The sequence below is a fragment of the Dendronephthya gigantea genome, unplaced genomic scaffold, assembly GCF_004324835.1.
Source record: "Dendronephthya gigantea isolate DGI-Jeju-01 unplaced genomic scaffold, DenGig_1.0 000043F, whole genome shotgun sequence".
In the NCBI taxonomy this organism is placed as follows: Eukaryota; Metazoa; Cnidaria; class Anthozoa; order Malacalcyonacea; family Nephtheidae; genus Dendronephthya; species Dendronephthya gigantea.
Window position 1 is genome coordinate 975,917 of NW_021163053.1, and position 25,493 is coordinate 1,001,409.

At 35.6% G+C, this 25,493-nt stretch overlaps 4 protein-coding genes across 4 annotated transcripts; 1 reads left to right on the plus strand and 3 right to left on the minus strand.

Annotated features, from left to right (window-relative positions):
- Positions 1–589: 589 nt before the first annotated feature.
- LOC114527097 (origin recognition complex subunit 1-like) lies at positions 590–6,873 on the minus strand. Its single transcript, XM_028548698.1, has 16 exons — positions 6,688–6,873; positions 5,946–6,376; positions 5,341–5,469; positions 5,071–5,223; positions 4,747–4,974; positions 4,146–4,361; positions 3,800–4,040; positions 3,472–3,573; positions 3,224–3,395; positions 2,984–3,091; positions 2,664–2,813; positions 2,325–2,444; positions 1,979–2,151; positions 1,732–1,819; positions 1,326–1,362; positions 590–1,143 (listed from the first exon to the last, which is right to left on the minus strand). The coding sequence occupies exons 1-16, from the start codon at positions 6,798–6,800 to the stop codon at positions 968–970; spliced, it is 2,637 nt and encodes an 878-aa protein (XP_028404499.1). The 5' UTR covers positions 6,801–6,873; the 3' UTR covers positions 590–967.
- A 44-nt stretch (positions 6,874–6,917) lies between these two features.
- LOC114527098 (spindle assembly abnormal protein 6 homolog) lies at positions 6,918–14,934 on the plus strand. The gene is made up of 19 exons (XM_028548699.1): positions 6,918–6,987; positions 8,673–8,739; positions 8,838–8,892; positions 9,307–9,386; positions 9,622–9,726; positions 9,937–10,102; positions 10,197–10,274; positions 10,591–10,710; positions 10,797–10,913; positions 11,163–11,237; positions 11,507–11,653; positions 11,919–12,056; positions 12,138–12,191; positions 12,346–12,399; positions 12,604–12,675; positions 12,810–12,891; positions 13,674–13,798; positions 13,901–13,981; positions 14,165–14,934. Exons 2-19 carry the CDS (start codon positions 8,678–8,680, stop codon positions 14,465–14,467), a joined length of 1,914 nt encoding a protein of 637 aa, XP_028404500.1. The 5' UTR covers positions 6,918–6,987; positions 8,673–8,677; the 3' UTR covers positions 14,468–14,934.
- A 102-nt stretch (positions 14,935–15,036) lies between these two features.
- On the minus strand, positions 15,037–19,061 carry LOC114527159. Its single transcript, XM_028548791.1, has 3 exons — positions 18,909–19,061; positions 17,185–17,655; positions 15,037–16,065 (listed from the first exon to the last, which is right to left on the minus strand). The coding sequence occupies exons 1-3, from the start codon at positions 18,976–18,978 to the stop codon at positions 15,569–15,571; spliced, it is 1,038 nt and encodes a 345-aa protein (XP_028404592.1). The 5' UTR covers positions 18,979–19,061; the 3' UTR covers positions 15,037–15,568.
- A 665-nt stretch (positions 19,062–19,726) lies between these two features.
- On the minus strand, positions 19,727–24,239 carry LOC114527212. Its single transcript, XM_028548858.1, has 5 exons — positions 24,082–24,239; positions 22,706–22,924; positions 22,012–22,428; positions 20,628–20,978; positions 19,727–20,177 (listed from the first exon to the last, which is right to left on the minus strand). The coding sequence occupies exons 1-5, from the start codon at positions 24,143–24,145 to the stop codon at positions 19,741–19,743; spliced, it is 1,488 nt and encodes a 495-aa protein (XP_028404659.1). The 5' UTR covers positions 24,146–24,239; the 3' UTR covers positions 19,727–19,740.
- Between the last annotated feature and the right edge of the window lie 1,254 nt (positions 24,240–25,493).

The window sequence follows — 25,493 nt, forward strand, 5'->3', positions numbered from 1 at the left end:
TCCTGAAAAATTTCAAGTTGATTTGTTGACTAAAATGGTACGAACCATTTTTGCATGACCGATATATTCTCATGCAATTTAGCTTTACTTTAGATCATTCACGCAGACCCTCGGTAATATATAACGCAAGGTTTCGGGGCTTTTCATTCAAGTTTTGTAAAGTTGAATTTTAATTGCTAAATGTAACATTTGTATTTTAATAACCTTCCTTCAACCAGATAGTAAATACTTCCGCTATTCAAAGTATAAACAGCTGTTAAACAGCTGTTTGCAGCTGTGACAACACTTTTTGCCTGGTTCATTACTGCGCTGTAAACGACGCCGGTTTTTTATACTTTACTGGTGGTGTTTGTATCTGGAGAATCCGACAAATTTTCTTAGCATAATTTGTATTATGTTAAAAAACGCAGAAAGTCCTTGGCTTTTGTTTTTTGTGAACGTTACTATACCTTTATAGTTATGAAAGCAATAACTGGAACTGAATTTTTACTATACTGTGCAGTATTGAGAAGATGAATTCGTAGAGTTTAGTAGAGAATATAGTGAAGACAGAAAAGTGAAAAAATGATTGAAAAACTATAAGGTTATATTTCAAAAATACTGTTCACAAGAGATTGTTAGTTTGTGGAACTCTAGTTAAGTTTGGGAAATAACATGCCTCTGAATGGAAACCTTCGTTGAAACTTCAGTTTAGTTTTGTATCATCTCATCTAATATTCACAAAGGCGCATCCACTTCTGTATATAGCTAGTCTGTATATAATATTACAAATTTCACATTTATACATTTTGTACAATAAATTACGTACATGCACCACGAAAATCAATGGTGCATACATGAACGGCGAATGACTGTTTTGTTGACCTAATAGAATATAAGGCATGAAACATCTCCTCCGTGAACTTGCCAGGAAATTTCAATCTGAGTAAGCATCTCAATCTACTTCTAAGTCAGTGTTCTAATATGGTCATTTACTGGTTTCTTTCTTAGCTGCTTTGAGAGCAAATAAAATATCGTCCTTGTTGACGTTCAATCGTATCCGTTGTTTTATGTCACATTTTCCAGAGTCGACAAGGAGAAGTCTTGTGGCTCCCAGACGACTGCAAATGGCTGATGCAAGAGATGATAATGGCGTGGAAACTCCTATACAAATTAAAATCATACAAATCATACAAAAAGATTTCAAATCGCATCTCAAAGTATATTTCGTTTTTTTAATAGTGGCTTGAATCGTATTCGTGATGCCAAAACGTCATTTACGTGCAGTCGTGCATGCACGTTCGAGACCTAAAGCACTTCAAGTACTATTCCATAAATTTATATACCTTCAAGTCGGCATAATTCAACCAGCTGGGAATAAACCTGTAAAGATGAAAAGTGCACACAATCGAGTGTGCATGGGCAATATATTAGTGTATGTTAAAACAAGAATATATGGATGTACGGACCGGCTTAACTATATTAACATCTCACGATGACAAGCAAGCGTCGAAAAGAGTGTCATATATATGATCACGCATGCATTTGAATGCTCTCATTTGAATGCTCTCAAACCGAAAATCCGTGGACAGATTTGCAAAACAAGATTGCCGATTTTTCGAAAAGCTGATTTTTCACTGTGGTCGATGCCTTTTTATATATATATATCCCCGCCCCTATAAAAAGCTAAATAGTCTAAACACGCATGTCAAGCATAATAAAAGCCCACATGACCTTGGGCGAATTACTTACGCCAGAAAACGATGCTTCTTCCAACCCAGTTCTTCTGAATTCTGCTAGAACTGATTTTAATAAATATCCTTCCATCATGGACAAATTCCTAAAAGTGTATTTTCACAAACTGAATTACTGTAGAACTGTAGCAGAATTGAGCATGTGCGCGTAAACCTCTGTGAATTAAATTGTCTATACCAATTCTGCAGCGCCAATGAAGAAATGGCATTCAACCTTATCAACAACACACCCGGATGTCACTTACTTCATAGCCAATATTTTTGGAGATGAAAACATTTCATTCAAAGCTTTCTCAACATGAGGCATGCCAACCAATTGTTGTTTCGTCTTTGAACTTATAGCTTCTTGTTCTGCGATTTCAACAGCACGACGGCAAATATCTAAACACCTTCTGGCGTCTCCAGATAATGCAGCAACCTTGTGGTAAATCATGCAGTGGTAGTTTATGAAGTATAAATACCCGTCAATACTTTTCAGAAAGCATCGATTGTTTCTGACTTATGATAGCTGCGTCTTCCATCACGTTTAAAGGCAAATCGATACCTATTTCTAGAAACGAAAATGTACTTATGCATGAGTTTGCTACACACCTTTCTTGCAACAAGTTGAGCAGCTTCTTGTTCAAAAGCGTCCAATTCTCTAATTCGTGACGTCACTATCTCCTGTAGTTGTGAATACGTGTATGGTTGAAATGTCATTCGCGTCAGGCCCTAAAATATGGTTTATAGAAGATCGGTGTTCATTTATCATATAACCACGAAAAAAGACTGAAATGTGAAAGGTTTAATATGGTTTAGAACACTTTACTAAAGCAAACGGCTGCATGTGCGTGCATTTCTACATCCATTTGGAAGAAATTTTTATGTGCATAAAAAGGTCAATTATTTTTGGCTTTTTGGTATATGAATTGATTTGACCATGCATCTTACCAGTCTACTGGACACTCGGTTAATCATCATTCTCTCGGGCAAGTCCATAGTATTAGCAATAGCAATGACGATCAATTTGGAACGACGACGTGTCGGCCAGTCAAATAAATGATACATCACATCTTGTTTTCTTGTCCAGAGTTGATCAAGCTTTCAAGCATTTGGAAGAATAAATGAGATGAGTTTTAAACATAAACAATTAATACATAGCTATACATGCTACATTCTGTGTAACACCGGCATGTAGCGAAATAACATAGCTTTCGGGTCGACAGGGGACGAAGACGGTTGAACTCAAAATTAACCGATGAATGACCAACCTCGTCAACCAGCAGGATAATATGTTCTTTTCTTTTAGCAGAATTGTTAAAATACTTGTCGAGCAAAGACGATGCATGGTCTGCAGTCACTTTTTCTGCCGTTAGAAACTAGAACACAACAAAAAAGTATACTAGAATGATAGATTTACAGGACTAGAATGTATAAATTTAAAACTGCATGGGGGGCTGATCTATTTCATAAGTGTGTCACGGGCACAGTCAACAAAATATTCAACATACCTTGTAGAACATAACATAAACTTGATTAGGTTGAGTGACTTTCATGCCATTTATTTCGTAAAATTTGAAATCTTCAACCTGCTCATTGCTTCTCATTTCCTCCAAAGATCGCATGACTTCATGAACTGTTGCTGTTTTCCCAGTGCCTGGCACGCCAGATATATACATACAACTGGGAATAAATGATTAAATATTAATTCAAACTAGACCGTAAAGAAATGTTCACTCATTTATGTTACTAATATTACCCTCCTGTGTCATCTGACAATTTTCCTTCAACAAAGGAGCAGATATCCTCAAACTGCTGTTCTCGACATGGTAGGGATGAAGGAACCGCTGAAACATGTAAGCTGAAAGATCGATAAAAAAGATTACTAAGATAGCTTAACAAATCGTTTGGTTAAAAAAATGAACTTTTAGGAAATAATAATTCTACTAAGCACACAAGGATAAGGGCTTAATGGTTATCTTCCTGTGAGGTGTGGGGAAGGTAAGAATTGAGAATCAAGTCAATGAAGGAGATTGTTAAAAGAATGAAGCTTAATAAAGGGGATTTATGGCTGACAAGACAGATACCTAGCTCTAGTTTTCTCTAGTGGTGTAACTGGTGTTTTACAGCTCTTAGCCCTCACTGGAATACATGGTGTTGCAAAAGACAGTCGACTTTTTCTTCTAGATTTGGGAGTTTTCGGGGAAGACATATTCCTTCTTTTTGGCGTATTTGCTTGTTGTTTTCGCTTGGTTGTGCTACTTTTAACCGAACGAATCGGGGTTTTCTTTGATTTCCTTGTCGAGTTTCGTCCAGAATCGCTTCGATCTAACGAGTGGCAGATCACACAAGACAAATAATTGACAATAAAGCATAAAGAAAATAAAGAACCAACGGTCTCAAAATAAAACTGGAATATCATTTATATCATACTATATTCCTCTTCCTCAGACACTTCGTCTTCACTTCCACCTGATTCATCTTCATCTTCCGTCTCACTTTCTTCCTCTACGGCTGGATTATAATTCTCTCCACTATCACTGTCGCTCTTGTTATTTTTCTTTTTATTCTTTTTGTTTTTCTTTTCGGTGGCGATGCTTATAGATTTCTTCTGCGTCGATTGCGTTTCTTTTTTACTTGTTTTCTTTTCTGTTAAAACGCAAGGAACGTTTCTCAGTTGGTTGGTTTCCACGACAAGTTTACATCGAGGGCCATAAGCTCCCTCGGTTAATCGATATGGTTAAAGTGAAAACATTGAAACAAAATCTGCTGAATGAGTAATGACAACAATCTACTGTATGCTCGAGTATTTATTGAAGAAATACTTGAGTCAGGCTGTACTACGGTGGTTTAGGCTGAAAAAGGCGAAATAATATGAAACTTGGAAGTCCCTATGCAATTTTTAGGCTAACCAATTTGCGTCGTATGTACAACCGACCCTTACGGTGAAGCATTGTGTAGATCCAGTTTACAAGGAAAACCAAATTTTAAGTGGATGTAAATCATGTAATTAACCTTATAATTAGCAACCCACCTCTTTGTGGTATTTTCCCAGGTGTTTTAACTTCATTCTTCGGTGTCTCCCGGGTTACTCGAGGTTTTGATTTTGGCGTTTTCCTAGTACTTCTACGGACGTTGTTTTTCTCTTCAAAATCATCATCTTCGATCTCAATACATTCCCTGCTCTTGTTTTCATTTGCTTTATCGCCTTTATTTCTTGTAGATCTTCTATTCAACCTCTCTTCAGATTGCTTACGGTTTCCTGAAAAAAAGGAAGCAGTACTTCCCATGACAAAAGGCAAACTAATGAATACTCACTGATACGGTAACTGGATGTGAACTCAGCAAAGCCGGTTACCCCGAGACGTTCTTTTGTTGCTCTTCAACACTTTTGTACCACCATCTGAATTCTGTTCCTCATTGATACTGCTGACATGCGAAGATGCTTCAGATTTATTATCGTCTTGAAACACATTGTCATCTGATATAATTTGAATCACTTCAGTTGTTGCTGGAGTGAAGAAAGTAAAGAACAGTTAAACATACTACACAGCATGAGAACGGTAAAGGATTACTTAAATTTCAGATATCCTTCCCATGCATGCGCACAATATTCTTAATTTATTACCAAATTGTCCATATTTCCTTGAATCAGCTAAACATCTTTTAAATTTGCTTTTAACTTCAGTCTCGTCAGGAATACTCTTACTTGCTTTACGCTTTGAAGCGGACCTCAAAAGCATGTTGTTCTTTTTAACTAAAATGATAGAAGATGAATTTCACTATACACAACACGCATATCGCATGAGCTGGGCTGGGTTGCTCCCCCTGTATCACATTTTGTAAGCCATGGCAATAGCTGTCAAGCAATTTACGCTGATTTTAATGACAATATGAATAAACGCATGTTTCAAGCGGCTATATACAGAAAGAAATTGCATATTGCATACTCTTCTGCGTACTCTTCAGGTTTCAGATACATTGTAAATAAAAACAGCTATGAATTTGTCAGGGGAAATATATATTGTGTGTGGCATAGCTTGCTGTGCTCCTAATGCAGGTTACTGTATGTTTACAGGCTTCCACGAAGCCTGTTATGGGATGTGCCAGGATAATATTAGTGAACAGGTAATCATTCCTGCATGCATGCTTATAATACCTGGCCAATCTACAGTAACCCAGATTCTATAATACCTTGAGTCAATTCTTGTTTTCCTACTGGGTGTGACTTACCAAAATTTGAAATATAGACAGAAAGTTCTGAGTCTGAAATCAATTTATTATCAAAAGTGAAACCATAACGGATACAAAATTTCCCACCAAATGTTTCGTGATTACTTTTACAAGATGGTAGCAAAACCACCCAACACTTTTCTCGAATGGTTTCAGCATCAATGTCTTCAACACATCCTCGTAAATTACCACTTTTATCTTCCGGCCAGAATAACTCGTAATCTTCAGACAGGAATGTGCCAATTTTTTCCTGCACTTTTGTAGGTAATTCATGTTTTTTAAAGTACCAATGAATGACAGCTCTACAAGGTTCTTCCTGAGAAGTATCATTGTAAAGCTCTTGTATCAGACCCACAGCATCCATTTCATTTTCAATATCAATAATGACATCATCTCCAATTGATATTAATTTATTGTTGATATAACAAGTCCTGAATAAAATATTTCATCATGAAGTTAACATGTCCATGGAAAAAGCACCACGATAAATTTGAAGTAGAAGTAGAGATAATCTTATACGAGCAGGAGAGTAGTACATGCAGTAACTACCACTGTGGAAAATTTCGATCATATGACTTCAAACTTTACACATAAACTTTACGTCAATAATTTGACATATGAACACTAATCCACGCAGCCAAGAACCTATACTATGTGATCTAGATGTTGGAAATACAACTAAAATAATCACAACAACAAACTGACGAATTACAATAAAATAATTGTACGTATATGTACTCACGAGTACTTGGTGATACATTTTTCCGATCTTGAGCGTCGCTTTGATTTATTGTTCGTACTGTCTTCCAAACTTCTCTCCCCCCACATGAAATACGATTCTTCCTCCAGCGCCATTAGATTTCGCTGCTAATATCAATTTCCTCCAGAAAAAATATGATAAAATTGTCTTTTTTTCAAATTTCAGGATTTCTTCGCGCTGAAAGCGCTAGAAGATGATAAACACAATTGACACGACCGCACGCACCTGGTTGATGCGGGCTCGCAAGATGAAGATAAGCGCCATTTTTTGAAAGCAACAAACCACAGAGTACTACACAGAGGTGGAACTCGCGGCAAATCTTGTCCCCCTGTTTTTAATGCGCATGCGCTAGGCTCTGGCAAGTGTTTTTGAACTTTTTAATAAGGAAAATTCGATTTTTTAGCAGAAAAAATGCAATTTTAAAGCCAAGGATCTTTTGCTCTTCGTTTTTTTGACAAATTTTATTTATCCATCCGACATTGCTCCTTTTGGATTAAAAATGACTGCGATAATACGAATTAAAACGGGAAAAAACGGGAAATACAACTACGAGGAGTGCGATTTTCACACGAAGCTTCTAGAACTGCCAGGTAAAAATTCAAAGTTTTGTATTTCATCTAATAAATGTAGGTCTATCTGACAATATTTCGCCAACATGCAGTCGTATTTTTTTCAAGATGGCGAAACAATCTTCTCAAAGTCAGTTAACTTTTGAGCAGACGACATATACAGACACTGACTTCTACTGTTCAAGAAGATAGCAAGTTAGATAGCTATTAAAAAAGGTTTACAACGTATACGCAGTTTACTGATATTTATGAACCCTATTATATCTCCTATGTGTATTATTATTTCACTTTGGACTCTTCGGCCCTCTTTGGGCTGGCACCAATGGAAATTCTAGTACTGAATTATCTAGCAGCAGCAGCAAGGTTAGACAATGGTTATAGAATTATAGCTTGCATATTAGTATAAGAAATTTATGTTATTCATATATAGGTAAGCTTTTATATTACCATTCTTATGCATTAACTGCTCAAATTATATAGGCTTGGTCTAAATTCATTCATGTAATTAATCTCAACAAAAAGCCTTGTTTTTGAATCTATCCATGCAATGGAAAATGTAAAAGGGATTAAGGGAAGGTTAGGACACATTGAGTTCATCACCATATTATAGTTTCAGAGCAAAAATATTTATATTTTTCATTATATTCACATCTAAAAATTGGAAAATAGCTTTCAATCTTCTCATAGAAGCCACACAGAATTGCATAGATTAGATTGGAAATTGATTTGCATGTCCTTCATGAATATTACAATCATGTATGAACTGAAATTAATATCTGTTAGCATTTACCATTTGTGTGTAAAGTTGGATTTATACTCGTGTAAAAAGTATTGTATAATTATATAGGTAAAAGTTGTATTTGTTTATTGTAAATCCTTTGAATTCAAGTTCAAGATTCGAATAAAAAACATGTAGTTTTTGCTAGTTTTATGGCAAAATAAATTATTTTTAAAGAAATTTTTTCGTGTGTTTTGAATTGTAGAAATGACACATCAATCATGCTTGTTTAAGATCAGCTCAGATGTTTTCTGGATGGAAAAATAACTGCCTAATTTATAATCGGCGACGATGTTGGCAATCAACTTGATATTTATAAAGAAAATCATTCGGGCTTGTATTTCTTACTTCTTTAACCTAACGCATATATTTTTTTACAAAAAAACAACCATTTACCGTTTGTTTTTAAAATTTAGGCGCAAAAATGGAGATCGATAGAGCCAGCTTTAAAATATTAACATTTTTCGTCTTTCGAACACCTTTTTCCCTTACTTCAGAGTCAAAATACACTTGCCAGAGCAATTTGCGTGGCGCGTGGAATGGCGTAGGCAGAGGGACAGCAACATCAAAGGGTTCCGCCGCGAGTTCCATAACTGTATATCATTAAACTGTGAACAAACGAAGGATGGAGGAACTCTTCAATAAATTGCTTCTTGTATCACTACGAAACTCATCGCGCGAGGAAAGGTTCGTGCGAAAAAGGGAAATAATAATAAACATTGTATGTGCCTCTTTTTGAATTACTGTTCACTTGCTAACGTTTATTTTATTTCACATTTTAATAGACGTGTTCGGCTAAGAGTTTCAGTTGCTATTCAGTCAAAGCAAGCGAGAGGAAAGGTGTTGTGTTACTTGTCATGCAATATCTATGATGAAAGGAGCTTATATAAATATATGAATATATAATAATACAATCATATTAAATATAACAACTCCATGTACGTGGTGAGACATCAGACTGGAAAGTATGCAAATTGTGACCCACAGTCGTTGTGACCACACTTTCCAGACTTGGTGATGATAAATACAAAAAAATTAATTGTATAACTCCATGCTGTACCATCTTCTCCAGAACACTGAAGAGGAAATGTCTGGCAATGCCCATACTAGTGTTTGGAAACTAATTGTATGCATATTGTATTGGTAATTGGTGTCCACACTATGGCCTTGGCCATGCATTTTCTATAATAAACCCTAACTAATTAATTATAATGTGTTTAATGTATTGAGCTGAAACAATACCTATTATTGAAGGAGTTACACGTACAACTGACAGATGATGAAGATCCTTTCTTTCTTTTCACTTTACAACTTGGTGAAGATGATTTCCAAGGGTAATTGCCTAATATGAATTATCATTTAGAACTTTAGGCATTTGTCTCCTAGAGTATAGGTGCCATTATAGTAGACAGTAAGGTATTGTTTTGCACCTACTGAACTGCGGAACAGCAGTTTTAGAACTGCTGAACTATTTCCAACAAATAATAGGTAGTATATTTTTAGCGGGAAAGATATATACCAAAAAATGTACTAATTCTTATACATTTTTTTAATCCAAAATGAATCTAGTTTAAAAAGTCAACAAGGATTACTGGTTGATTTTGGAGCATTTCCTCAAAACTTGATGGATCTCTTTGGCTTTTGCCTTGAAGAAGAATCCAAAGATTTCCCAAAGTAAGACTGATATATACTGTATTATGTGTAAGATATATGTACAGTGCTTACTATTTTTATTGAATTAATGCAACCAATCATAACTGTCTTTGTAAGGGGTTTATAATTTCCATATTATTTTAAATTACAGAAAAGAACTGGGACTAGTTAAGAAATACAAATTTATTTCAATGACCAGCACTCAATGTACATTATAAATTATCGTTATAGGTTTTTATTGACGTTTACTATATCAGAACATGATTGTGGAGTATCCCATCTTAATATTGTCGAGACAAATTCTTTTAAACATCTGACGCATTTATCATTAAAATTTCTGCTGGGCAATGATGTTGACGTGAAGAAATATTTGGCTGGTTGTCTCACGTCATTAAAGGTATGCAATTATTGACAGAAATAGAATTATTTATATTTTACTGTAATCAAGGCTACGAAAAGAAGACATTGTGTTCACTTTCCTGTTATGTTAGGATGAAAATCGTAGCTTGAAGAAGGAATTGGAGACAACGGAAACAGAACTTACCAGTCGGCTGGCAAGATCACAAGAGGTGATTAAGATTACAATTAAAACTTGTACAATAACAATATTGACAATGCATTAGGTGGCTGCTTTTTAGGACGAGTTTATTGTTAACTTCCCCAAAACAGACACTCGATGCATTGTCAACCACATTATAACCAGCCATCTACTGGGATATTGTAATGCCCTGAATATGATAGTTTTAAAACGAGACGATGCTTGCATTTGATATTTGTTTTAGTATTTCTACGGCTGTGACGTAGTTGATGGAAAAGTTCTCAAAAAATTGTTTTCGCTAACCAAAACTTATTGCTGAAAATGGTTAACAATTTTTATGTATTCAGGCTCTTGCTGCTAGAAATAAAGAATTGAGTCAACTTAGAGATGAATTCAGTGCGAAATCCTCCTCAATCATCAGTAAACATTCCCATGATTTGGCGACGGAAAGGGAGAAAGCGTTGCAGGTACAGCATCCTATTTGCTTTTCTTTCGTTAAACAGAGATCGAGAAATGAATGATTATTCATCAGGTTCGTGGTGCATGTCTTTAGATGCAAACGTCTTCACAGAAAAGATTCGACGAGGAAAAGAAGGAGTTAGAATCATCGCATAAAGCATTTGTTCTTGAGATGCAAAATAAGCTTTCCAAACTCACAGCTGCAAATAACGTGAGTGATTTTTAAACTCGCTTGTGTCAATCTCTCAATGCATCCCGTTGATGCACCACCTTGCTTTTATGGAAAAAGATTTTAAAACATTAATTCACCCTGCATGAACACCTCATCATGAACGTACAGTTCAATGAGTTCATCCAGCTTTAACGTGCGTCACGGTGAGGGTCAATTGTTGGATGTGGGATAACAATTGTATGTTACAATGAGTTTCAATGTTAATGGTTTTAAGACATTTCCCTTCAGGAATTAAGTGAAGGAAAGTTTCGGTCAGAATCAAGTTGTGGTGATCTAAAGAACAAACTGTCCTTTGTTGAAGAGGTGATTACTTTGCTTTACCATAAAGATCGAGAGTAGACAACACCTGTACAGTAGACTCACCGGAAGTTATATTTTTATAACCTGATGAAATTACTAGACTGGTCCTACCCACGAATAGCTATGTAACAACAATTACATTTGTCTTGCTGTATATATCATTGTGTGAAGCGCCCAATCGAGAGAATTAAAAAGAGCCCTACTTTGTACGTGCTGAAAACTAAACATTTAATAGAACACAATAAATATGCTTTTATTCGTATTTGTCGAAGGCGTTACAGCGCTCGAAAGTGGAAGTTACGAAGCTGCGAAGAGATAACACAAGCTTGGATGTTGAACGACATGAAAGAGATAAAACTTTAAATCATCTTCGAACGAGGATCGCTGTTCTTGAACAAGAAAACAAAGATAATCAGGAGGTAGGATGAATGTTTTTTAAAAAGTGGTTGGGAAAAGTCGGTCATTTTCACGCCCTCTAATCCAAACTCTAATTAATTGCAGCTAGTTCAACTTATACACTCAGACCCTGATCCACAAATCTTTCACAGAAACCATTGTAACCATATCATAACCAGTGTATAATCCGAATTCATGCGGTTTAGTAGCCCTTAATCTCAACTCTATATCCTATTTTTCATCTGTAAATCTATTAAATCTTTGCTTTAATCCCAATCTTACCGGAAGGTGATTACAAGAACGAGAGAACTGTTGGAGGCTGCTAATGAACAAAAGAGAAAATGCGAAGAAACGATTGTAGAACGTCAGCAACAACTGAACAAGTCCGAAAAAACCGTCAAATCAATTTCAGATGAATTGATTAAGGTATATATGTATAATATCAACGGCTTCGATTGAAGAAAACAACTCGAGTTTTTAGCATTTAGTTATTTGTTTTAACTATAGGGAAATGAAATTATTCACAGACTTCAAAAGGAATTGCGAAATGCTAAAGCCAAGGTAAAATACTGTAAACCTCACTGTCACCATACCCCCTCCCCCCCCCTCCCCTCCCTCTCTGCGACAATTGCGCAGTTGACATGTCGATACTACACCAAGTACTCTTACCATTAACCGTCGCTTAGTGTTACTGCGATATAACATTTTTGTTCAGAGCAAATTGAATGCGACTGTTATTACGCAACAAGAGAAGGTCCTTGCAGAAAAGGTGAATGACGTAATGTAACAGATCTAAATACAGTTGATATATACTGGGGTTTGATATATATATCACTATCAATAATAAAGGTTTCGCTTGAGTCTAAAGTGATATTGATACTTTTCTCTTCACTCTGTGAAGATTATTAGCATGATGGCCTTTAAAATATCATGATCGCATAAAATGTTCAAATTATGATTGTTTTTCATATAGATTTCAACTCTCGAGAAACAAAATGAAGAATTAAAGACGATATCAACGGATGCAAAAAACAAAGACACTGAAGTAACCTCAGCTAACTTCAGTTTTTCAGATAGCAAGTTATTTCAGATAGCAAGCATATGATTTGCACATGGTCGATCGATTATTTTATTTTCAAACTTCCATTTATTTTGTCCTTCTTACTCCTGGTGATTTAGATCAAAACATTGACCGAATCGTTAGCATCGGCAAATGAAAAGTTGGAAGAAAATAAACAATTGTTAAAAACAAATGAAAACGGTGCGTATATAGTGGTCGGTAAATATATAGCACTACTACTTCCGCCAGTAAGGAAACCAATCAAATACGATATCTCTATTAGATTAACCAATCAAATACGATATCTCTATTAGATTAACCAATCAAATACGATATCTCTATTAGATTAACCAATCAAATACGATATCTCTATTAGATTAACCAATCAAATACGATATCTCTATTAGATTAACCAATCAAATACGATATCTCTATTAGATTAACCAATCAAATACGATATCTCTATTAGATTAACCAATCAAATACGATATCTCTATTAGATTAACCAATCAAATACGATATCTCTATTAGATTAACTAATCAAATACGATATCTCTATTAGATTAACTAATCAAATACGATATCTCTATTAGATTAACTAATCAAATACGATATCTCTATTAGATTAACCAATCAAATACGATATCTCTATTAGATTAACTAATCAAATACGATATCTCTATTAGATTAACTAATCAAATACGATATCTCTATTAGATTAACTAATCAAATACGATATCTCTATTAGATTAACTAATCAAATACGATATCTCTATTAGATTAACTAATCAAATACGATATCTCTATTAGATTAACCAATCAAATACGATATCTCTATTAGATTAACTAATCAAATACGATATCTCTATTAGGTTAACCAATAACGACGATGATCAACCAACAATGATCAATGATCAATAATGATCCAAATGCCACATTGATAAGCCTATCCAAATCCTGTTTTCTTACATTATTTGTTATAGTTATCAACTGGTTGAACAAGCAAATCAATGACCAGTGTTTAAACCAGCCAAAGTTTGGAACAGCAAACGTTAATTCTGCAAGTTCAAATATCGGATCTCGTTCGAGTTACAGTAATCTCGCAATGGTAAGTTATTTTTTAATGAAATTCCAATAATGCAAACGTAAGAATAATTATATCCTGTGTCGTAAGAGATTTTTGTAAATGTTATATTTGAAAATGATACAGCCTCACAGCACTCCGCTTTCTGTTGGTTCTGCGGCTCATCCTATCCATGCATATATTCCCCGGTACACCTCACAAGCACAGGTAAGATTAATTCATAATTGTTCCACTTTTTATTAAGAAAATAAATAGTTGAATTAAGTTTGATTTGTTCATCATGGGGGAATAAATGAAGTATTAAAATCTGCCACGTCTCGTAAACCTAATTTTTCTAGTCTTGAATTATGATATTTCTATAACATAAAAATGCATTATAAATTTTCTCAGGTCGTGTATCGACCGGGCCATAGAATTGATGCAAATACTCCAAGTATTCCTGAGGAAAGATTGAAGACAACATCACCGAATATTGTGTCAGCTCCTTCACAAACTGGGAAAGAAAATAATAATCCTTTGATTGACCCAAAATATTTAACTAAACCAAGCAAGAAAACAGATCCACCAAGACCCCCATTACAAACAAAATCTCTCCCCAAAAATCCTTCACATGTACCACCTGTGATCCCCCTGATGTCAGCATATTTCCCTGCTAACCCACCAACTGGAAAGAACGACAGCAGCCTGCTATAGAATCCGCCTAACTGGATATACCGACAGTGTTATAATGTAAAAATTACTTGACTGTATAGCAAGTGCATGCATGAACTGCATTTTTTCTGGTGCCTGATCAGAATTTCGCTATATAATGTAATTCTATGCTGTCCCCGCTGCACTTGTCAGAAAAGTTGGTATAAAAAACAAATTATACCGAATATTTTACCGCTAGGCGATAAAGTAATACAAATTAAAGGACATGGTTGTGGATCAAAGTTAACCTAATATCGATGGAACCCACAATTAATATAAAATTTGCACGCAAAAAAGCCAAAACCGGCAAAAAATAAAGGAGTAGCTATATTCCGTACAAGTAATTCCACAGCCGTGCAGAGCATTTGAATTGCATATAAGAAGTTAAAACCAGATTTATCGTCCTTAAAACCGAAAGAATTTACTTGAATATTTAACCAATAAAATTACTCTTGTGAACTATTTGCCTTCCTTCACCCGTTCTTTTATCGATAAATGAAGAATACATTTATTATCGTATTTCATATTATTTAATTAATGTTTTGCACTTACAATACAATTCATTTCTCCGTAGTAAAATCTTGCGTGGACCGTATCACTAAATGTTCGTATTGAATACGAGGAAAACTAGATCAGTATAATATTTCACCGTTCATCTTGCCTTAGAAAAGAATAATATCGTCGAAGTATAACTTTAATCTTGCTCATAATTTGTCATAATATATTCTTTAACTAACACGACTCTGTGCCAAAAATTACGCTGTAGAATTCGCATAAAAATACCTCAAGAATATTATAATTCCGACTTTTCTTTATATATAATATTGATTATCGCTGATCATCATTAACGATTATGAACACCTCTCGATACATCACGCATGAATGCACCAAACAAGCAAAAATTTTGTAAGTTTGTATTTTCTCATATTGGTAGACCGGCAGTGAAATCGACCTTCCCGTTCATCAACAACTGTTGTGGCCGAACCGATTATTTACAGTATTCGCAAGGAACTTTCTAAGACGTCTTTTAGTCTTGACGTTAACTAGAGCAAATATGTATCAATTTATGTATCAATATTGTTCGCTTTTCTAAAATCATGTGTTTTAAACAGATACGTCGTCTTCATTTTTTTCATTTTTGTCTGTTTTGATTAACGAAGTGTAGTGGTCTTCATTGACGCGATTATTTGCCATTAGTTCTTGGTACGGTTCTATTTGAAACACACTAGCATTTGTGTAAGCTGGTGATGGTTGTGGTTCATCACGTGACTCACCATCCCCAAGACTTTGAACGGTTCCGTTTTTTACTGCTGCATATTGGGGGTCTGACTCGTTTCCATCCACCACAGTGACATAGGAAACATCCGGAAGGGAGTCCAGGAGCTCCGGTGTGTCGTAAGGTGATTCAGGTTTAAACGTGTCGAGTTGAAGTGGCGAAGGAAAACCTACGACGTGATTCGCATACGGGTTAAACAACGTTGTGTTTTGCCTTTGTTTCTGCGTTTTCATTTGTCTTTTCCAACAGCAACAGACAATGATAAGGATGATAATGCACGATAGTGCTACTGCAAAAGTTCCATAAAACACATCTACCAATGTCGCTAAGAATAAAAATCATTTCATAGAATCAGGCATTTCAAGTATTAAGACAGCTATCGTCGTTAATATAACAACGTACAGCCACTGAGGGAAAGAAGATCTTCCGACTTCATTTGATTAAAACGTGTAATTATAACGTGTAGAATTCTGTTCAAAAATTTAATTGATAAAACTAGCTGCCCAAGGATTACGCTAGTTAGAATCAGTAGCGTCGAGAGGGTGGGGGAACGGGGTAGTAAAATGGGGCCTGGGCACATGTACTTTGTTCAGGGCACAAAGTATTCTGAAGACAAATTTACAATTAATCCCCAACTGACAGAAACTATAAAATTATATACAGACTACAAGCTAACATTCACTATGAGAGTACGTTATAGTTTCCCCCTGAATTGTGTTTTTTCCTTGAAATGCCCGGACTAAAAAATTGCCCGCTCATCGATTGATTCCAGTGGTAAGCCATGCAGACATTCTGAATAACCCTGTGTTAATGCATGCAAATATACAAATCAAACTATAACAACAGGCGTTTGGTTTCCAAAAACCAGTCCACGGTGTTCTTCACACTGATTGGCAGCTTTTTTTCAAGCAGCAATGAAATTTTCTATTGAACCGATTTTCCTTTTCCCCAAAATCGTAAACTATATTCAATATTACAAATTTCCTAGCGTTGCTACGGAAGTTTTGTTGTTAAAAAAAATTGAATGACCACGTGAGCACTTGTTAAAAAATTAATAAAAAACTAAAAAAAACTTGCAGGTCGATTTTTTACTGAATTTTCAATGCTAAAAATATGATGGCTAAATTTTTCAAAGACATTTCATCTCAAGACGTAATGATTAGTTGATTTGCAGAGAAACACATTAATTGCCGTTAGTATTTCTAATTTCTCTGGGGTATTGAGCAGTTTGTCTAACTGACTCGTATAAGTTCAAAGAGCTCGAATCCTATGTTTGCGAGACAACGCCAAATTGGCGGTGTCAGGACCCCGCACCCCACGCATAATTTTATCCTATAATTTTTTCCGAGGAAAAAGTAGAGAGATGTTGGTAGCCCCCCCCCCCTGCCCGTGGTCCATGAATCAAGTGTGTGTGGTTGTTGAGCCACCACTATATCCGACATACCAGGTTTTACATGCAACCCAAAAACTTTTTCTTTGTTTGTACATGTTTTTGCTGTTGGTGTCGTTTTCAACCTTGCTCTTGATGAACCAGGAACAATTGATGTGACAGTGTGACGAGATTTTTCAGCGGCTGTTGATGATGGAATGAAATTGGTAGGATCTGATGAAATGGTCATTTTTTTAGTCATCTTTGCTGATGATGAATGGCGAGAAATTTGTGCTGCAATAATTGCACTACGACTGTTATATTTGTCCGATGTTCTTGTCATTGTTTCTGTCTTCTGTATTTGTGTTGAGGTGGTAGGAGATAAGAATTGCGTCGTCATTGAGGTATTTTTCGCCTGCTGGATCCGACTCCCATTACCTTCAAGTTGGTTTATAACAGACGAATTGATAAAACTTGTGCTCGTCGTTACTCTGGTGATATATATAAAGGTTAAACTTGATGATGACTTTGATCTCGCAGCCACACCTAAGAAAATATGATTCAGTAACACAGAGAAAATTAAAATGCTTGACATGCCAGCCACATCCAAGAAGCGAGGGCAAGATTCCTTGCCGAAAGTTAGCAATTTTTTAAATATTGAATTTTCATAGAGGCTTCTACACCATTCTAGCCTGAAGCACACGCGAATCACATGGCATCGTTGCTAAGGCTTGACTAAGTACTTATTTTCAAAACAGTCGACAATGCAAATGGAATGTATTGCGATAATCGTATGTCGTCACATTGAAGTGCCGACATTACCCTCCGAGAGGAGACATAATGCTATCTGTATAAAAGAAATTTTAAAAATATACGAAACAAAATTCTTATGACTATGCCTTTCGAATCACAAGTATTAAAAGTATGTAAATAGCTGACGGATATAGTGAAATAAAATAGAAAATTATCATATAGAAACTCTGCGACATTCATGAAACGATTAATCTACCAAAATAAACGTTTTTGTAATTGTGCAGACATGCTTCGCCGCACTGAAGTACAAAATACGCAAGTACAAAGTACACAAATTACAGTTAACATGTCATGAAGGTTGAACCACAGGAAGGCTTTGAAACGAAGGAATTAAACATCGAAGAATTTTAGATTTTGAAAAGTAAATTACTAAAAGCATTGATCCAAGAAAGCTACGTAATGATATCTTCTCATAGATTAACTGCTGGATACCTATATTGGCTATATATATAATATATATGATATTCCAATCTCGCGAAGTCTTCTATTTTGTAAAATGAATTTAGGAATGAGGAATGTAAAAACAATACATGCTCCTGTTCCGCATTAAAAAAACGCGTTTAATAAATATTTCTATCACTCTATTTTGCACATAAAATCATCGCAAAAATTAAACACAGAAACAGTCGCGGGCTAAATCAAAAAGGTTCCGTTCAGCCAGGCTCCGAAAATAATTTTTAAACAATAAGTCTAAGACTAAGCTCCGTGCGATAAGTCGATATCTATAGAGTCATGACTCATACATTGTGGCATATAAAACGCACAAAGTACAGTCAATTATTTGTATCCGCTGGTTTTGAAACAATAACAGAAAATACTATATAAGGTATAAGTGACAGTATACATACCGTTAAGAATGGTTTCAATTTTAAACGTTTTATAAATAATACAGAAAGATCGGAACACATCGAGATTATTTATAACTATATACCAAACAGTCTATATTATGTAGAACAACATGTATATTAGAATGAAGATGTACTTACTTGGGTGAATTATTGTGCTATTTCCAGAAACAGTCTCGATAAAACCAAACAGTAAAACTATCGACAACATATTGATGATTATATTGACATTCTGCGAGAAAAGGGCAGGAAGGAAGAGTTACACCAAGATTTTAACGCCATTGCTCTATCTGATCTTAAAAGAATGCTGGGATTATTAATGAGGTCACTAATATCGAACACTTAAAATATAAATATCTTATTACATACGGACGTTTTGCCATCTCAAGTTACCTGCTTGTCATTACATATTTGTTATTTTCATACTGCAGCTGACGACGAGTTTCATCACATAAAATTTTACTTAAGATCGAAGCTACACGGTGCTTGCATCAGGAGAAATGTAACTAGGTAGTCATCGGTGGCATCAAGGAAGTAAAGTTTACTAGTTTCGGCTTTCATATTCCCAGTTTTAACGAATCGATTCTAGTCAGTTCTTCCTGTTTCTGTCTCGGTTCCCATTTCTACATGTTTTTTTCTTATTTTCCAGCGAGTTTCCTCATTCTCTGTTGCTGGCTACGAGGATTGCCAAAGTACAATTATTATTATTGAACCAAGATGTTGAAAGTTCACATTTGCTAGTGAGAGCATTTTAAAATTTAAACAGTGAATAGCCACTTTCACTGCATGAAACCTAATTCAGGAGAAAGAAATATCACCGAGAAGTCAGGCTTCCTACTATGAAAACAGGACCAAACTCTATGTTATCTAAAAAACAACGTTCAACTATGTATCCAAATCCTATTTATTAAAATATCTTAATTTATGAGATGAAACTATTAAAACAGGGTGACTGGGTTTATTTCGGGTTCAGTCAATTCACATCTTCATATATCCCGTCCATATATTGATCTGTTCCTGTTTCTTTCTCTCTTGTGTTGTGTTTCAACGGCTGATAAATGTTCTCAGGTTCAGGATTAACAACATTTAATTCTGTATAGATGTTTTCATTTATGTTCTGTTCTGTTGCATTGATATCGTTAACGTAGATGGGAACAATTACGACTGCATGTTCATTTTGCTCCACTGTTTGTTCTTCAGTTTGTTCATTAGCTTTGTTGCAAAGCTTTTCCACACAAGTGATTTTTGCCCGAAATATAACGAGAAGCAGTACAATAATAAGGACGAAAGTCAGGGCAAACACGAGAGAAAGTATCAAACTAGTTTTGGTGTCAGGATCGGTTGTAGTGTTTGAAGAGTGTGTCGCACTTTGCGACGGTCTCATCTTTGGTCTCGTGGTCAAAGTAAAATCTACGTTAAAATATAAATAAGAAATTGTATGATTGAGAAATACAGCGATATATGTTCAGGATGGAAAACTCAGAATCTCAATGAAAAACGAGAATGATTTCAAACTGAAAATGAATTATAGGAGTCAGTTGGATTCAATCGAACATAATGCACAAAAGAGAAAGAGAACAGAAATGAAGCCAAAGCTTAAGGAATGGCCTGTGGTTATAGAGTTAAAAAGTATTGTTTTATTTTGTTTTTTGGTGCAAATATCCCGCTGGAACCTATAGCGGTTTAGTATAAGGTGAAAGAGAAACGGAAGGAAAACAAAACACTTACTTTCTAATCATATGCATCATGCATGAATCATGATTAAGTTAAGTTCTTCATTAAGTGACATTAATTCCTAGATCTTAGTGAAAATTCTTTAATCGTTACGATCAAAGTCAATCACATAGAATTTATACTCACTTGTATCAGTCTTCTGTGCGTAAATCACTTCAAACTTTGGTTTTCTACTAAACCCTTCTTTTGGTGTAAGAGATTTAAGGATTATAATGAGCTGGTTTCCAGATGAAACAATCATGTTTGTTTCAGTTCTAGAGCCACAATATTTGGCTAGCAATACTGCCTCCTCATTAGAGCCATCATAGACGGCCAAATAACTTTCTTTGCATTCTGGTAGCAGAAGTTGGCTAAATTTAATTGAAATCACTTGAGGTTTCTCCACTTCAATCAACCATGAGCATTTGTCAAACTGCATACTGCCATTTATTGTGCCCGCAAACACACCTCTGTTACCATTAATTTCGTAACGACAACCTAAAATACATGGCATAAAACACTATAGGAAACTTTTCTATTAAAAAGTCGCTCGAGCCGAAAAGACTATTTGTAACTAACAGGAATTTAAGGTGGCGTGATAATAATGCTTAAAAAACGTGCCCAAGAATTGTGTAAACACCCATGAAACGAACGATTAAATCGAACCTGACTTAGGGCACGCACCTTCCGAATCATGCCTTTTGTATTGTGTTTTTATGCTCATTGATGACGTTATTTGAAAAATTCCGGCGTTTTATATATCTGGAAAGAAAGTTTCGTATAACAAAGTAGATTCTATTAGTATGGGATTAAGAACAGGCCAGAAGCAGAAGTTGCGTCGCCGTGTCGCTCTGGTTTTGTCGAGAAGCCTTCGAATTAAATTTGGCGACTTGACTGACGTGGAACAACCCGCAAGACTTTAGAGAGTGAATAACGTACCTAATTTCACTATAATGCGCCCAAAAATTCCTCACTTCCCCTACGTCTCAAGCAAATTCGTTACACATATACTTGGCTACCTTGGTAGAATCAACTATACTGGAATATAGTATATTCGACTTTGTTAAGGTCCAATATACCGGAATATGGTATATTTGTTCTTGGTATAAGGTTACCGAAGAAAATGGAAGAAACTCCCTACGTACCCCTACAAAATACTCATAGGTATCCTCTACCCCCCCCCCTATAAGAAGCAATAATTCTGCAGGGAAAATCGTAGGGAAACCCGTAGGGTGTCTACCTAGTACCTATCCAGACGAAATCCAAGTTATAAACTTCTATTAAATAGGAGCGGGAAGGTGCATGCATGCATATAAGTTGTCCCGGTCCCTCAAATGTGCCATAGTGCTCGGACTTGCGGAATTGAGTTTTTTTCTCAATTTGCGATTTCACATCGTGAAGTTTATTCTTTTTATTTTGGTTTCAGTTAATAATTTTCTCTCAGTTAGTTTTCTGATGGAAGTCTTCCATGCATCCTTCTGACTATATTTTGTCATCTATTTATCTAAATGCTTAAGATCACTTTAAATACCTTCATAATAACAATAATGCACTCGAAGTAACTGGTTCCCAGATTTGGAACGAATGGTTTGAAGAAACACGTGATTACCATTGAATGCATCTGGTTTTATCTCCACTGAGTCATAATCAATGTACTCCATCAAACTTGTTGCCCACTTAACAAGCTGGCATCTTGGACGGGGTGTTGAAAAATTGTTATGGGGTAGGAGGTAGAATGGACGATGTATTGGCAGCTCAATTGATTCAAACCATTTTCCCATATTTTGACAACAAGAGTATATCTTGGTGTTAGAGTCATAAACACCGTCCGGTAATGTTCCACCGTGTTTATTGACGTTAAATATATTTACATCGTCCCATGTTACATCACCTTGGATCATTCCTGAGGGACAGAAACTGTTTCTTTGTTTATATATACAGTAGAACCCTATATGAATAGAAACAGCATATATTGCTGATCAACCAGACATACAGACTACAGTATTACAATTCCATGTGCAAATAACAGCAGGGGCCAGTTGTATAAAAGACTAGTTAACTTGAAACTGTAGTTGGGGACAGAATTGACCAATCAGAGTCGTGTATTTTTGAATTAACCAGGATTTAACTATGCGACAAAATGTAGTTAAAGACTTTTATACAACCGCCCTCTGAGTTGTAAACATGGTCATATAACTCTAAATGCTTAGTCGCACATCACTCACCTCGTGGCCATTTGGTTTTCCCAGTATCTGGGACGGTTTTCATACAAAAACTTCTGTTAATGTTACCAAAACCCTGAAGTTGTACATCCATATGAATAAAAGATGAAGTATTTGTTTCTTTCTCTAAATCCTGTTGTCTCCATCCTTCTTTCCATGTATTTTTATCTGGACATCCTGTTTTAGGTTTGGGCATACCGTACGTACCATACGGCCAGATTACTGAAATAAAAGTTGAATGCAAGTTCCATATTATACTCATGAAGTACGAAAGGACGAAATGTAATTAAGTAAAAATAAACATTACGCATGAAACAGGAGAATGATTTCTATTGTTTACCAGTATTCTCGACCACGGTCGACTGATATACCGGAAAGTGGTATATTCGACATGGTATATTAGCCATTTCCCCAATCGAGCAGGGTACTAGGTCTAGTCGCGAACCGTACATATTTTCCGTTTGCGGTGGGCGACTTGACCCATGCAGTACCCTGCTCGATTGGGAAATGGCTAATTCGATCTATATGGAAGCCTACTCCGATCTATGAATGTCTATGGAGGCCTTATAAAGGCGTATGGCCGCGTATGCATGGATGTCTATGGAACTGCCTATTGATATCTATGGAGACTTATGAAGGCCTTAGCAATAATTCCTAATAGCTTTTTTATTTATCATGCATACCAAATTAAACTTTGGCCACTTTTATTAAATTTTTGCCACTTTTATCCAAACGCTTTCCGGCTTATAAAAAAGAAAACTTTTAACAAGTCTTTGATATTTTTTAAGTGCCATCAATTAATACACCTCAGTAGAGTAATGAAAAAAGTATTGTGATCTGAATGCATTTGACGCTTATTTCGGAACAACAGTATTATTTATTACCATTAAAAATATATGACTACTTATAGTTGCCTAACATTAGGCAATATTGATGTTGGTAAAATTTAAATTATTACATAACGGAGCTACCATAATTTTACTCAAAGCGGGTTTTCTACAAAGAAGACGGGTAAGAACTTCCGGGCAAACGGACATTGTAAAAACAGGATTCATGATGTCCGTCTATACCGTACGGTACAAATGGTAGAGTATAATGTTTGAGTATGATGCATGCATAGTCTTCGGACTTCGATTATATCAAAATCAACTACTACTGTTAACGAACGTAGCAAATACTCAATATACTTTAATAAAAACGTTAACTTTTTCTTAAGCTAGCCAGTTGTCACGATGTCTGCTTGTTTCGCCCAGGGCGGTGTAGTGGAATTCGCTGGGCGAATGTTCCATTACACTTGTATAGTATCGCCAGCCAATCAATAGTCAATCAGCGGGACTGATACAACTAACCGTATCTAAAAGTAAAGTAGCTGTGTATACCTTCTCCATTTGCCAAATGAGAAACCGCAAGTACCAGAAACGCTGGGAAAACCCACAACACCATGCCCTTTGCCCTCCTCAAATTTCACTTTATAAAATTATCCGATATAGTTTCAAACTAATAAAGAAATGAAAAAAAAGTGAAACAACTCTCGCAATTGTGGGAATGACGACTCTTGAGTGACAACAAGTAAATGGGATTATCTTCTATTACCATTAATAAATGGGGCGAGTCAAGATTGCCTTTTAAGTACATCCTTTAATTTAAGTGACAATATTCCTGCACGAAGTTCTTTGTTTGATGAATTTGTATGTAAATTATCCTTATTATGCATGCTTTTACTGCACCGCGTGTATTAGGGAATACGGAATTTGTTATATTTAGGCTCATTTTTCAACCGTAAAAGAATACAGCAATATATGGACTGTCCAGGCTTTTATATGAATGAACAATTTTATGAGGTTTAAGTCAGTTTTATTTACTCGTTCATTTGCTCTTTTTATAATATCTTTTGTATTTTACATTGTTTTATATTATGCTTCATTCGTCTAATTCTAGGGACAAATACCTCACAACGGGGTTGGTTTACCCTGCGTGACCATTTGTGTGCTGGTTTAGCCTGGTTGCCAAGCTCTGGTTGCTAAGCGAACCTCCTTATTAAAAACAAAATACTTTGCTTATAGAACTAAAAATAACCTCCCTCGCAAATCAAATTATACCCCGGAAGAAGACAAACTCTATAAAAACTTTAGTCTTGACCATAGTTCTTCATGCAAGCGTCCTTATTCTAATAATTATATACCATTAACAGCTCAATCATTTTATACTGGACTGTCTGGACACCGTTCATCCCTTTGAAAAAACAAAATACGGACATCGAAGAATACCAGGATGGATTATCAGACGAATTATGTTTTCCTGCCACTCAGACTTAGAATGTTCGAGTCAGACGGACACAGGGTGTGGTGTGCTGTGTCAAATTCAAATATATTCTTAATTAAACAGCTGTCAATCATTTGACAGCTGTAACAACTATTTCGTTGCATTTCCGACGCGTCGAATGCAAATAAGCAATAGATATTATTATATGATAAGCCTACTTTATAATTTAGTTTGAATGTTAAATACTTCAGTTGAGATTTTATCACCACGCTCACAAATCTCATTTGAATCCCCTACGGCCAACTCTTAGATAATCCAAGGGCTATTTCAATTGTCGTTCTTCTCATTAAGAACAATGAATTATCAGTTGAAAATGCCTCATTACCTATTACAGGTAGTACATGATAGGTGCGACGTTTGAAAAATCAGCTAATCTGATTATCTGAATTTGTAATCTAGCATTCTAGCTGTACTTTAAAGACACTTCGTCGGACAACAAGACTCGAGAGTAAGCTCATATTAATGATTT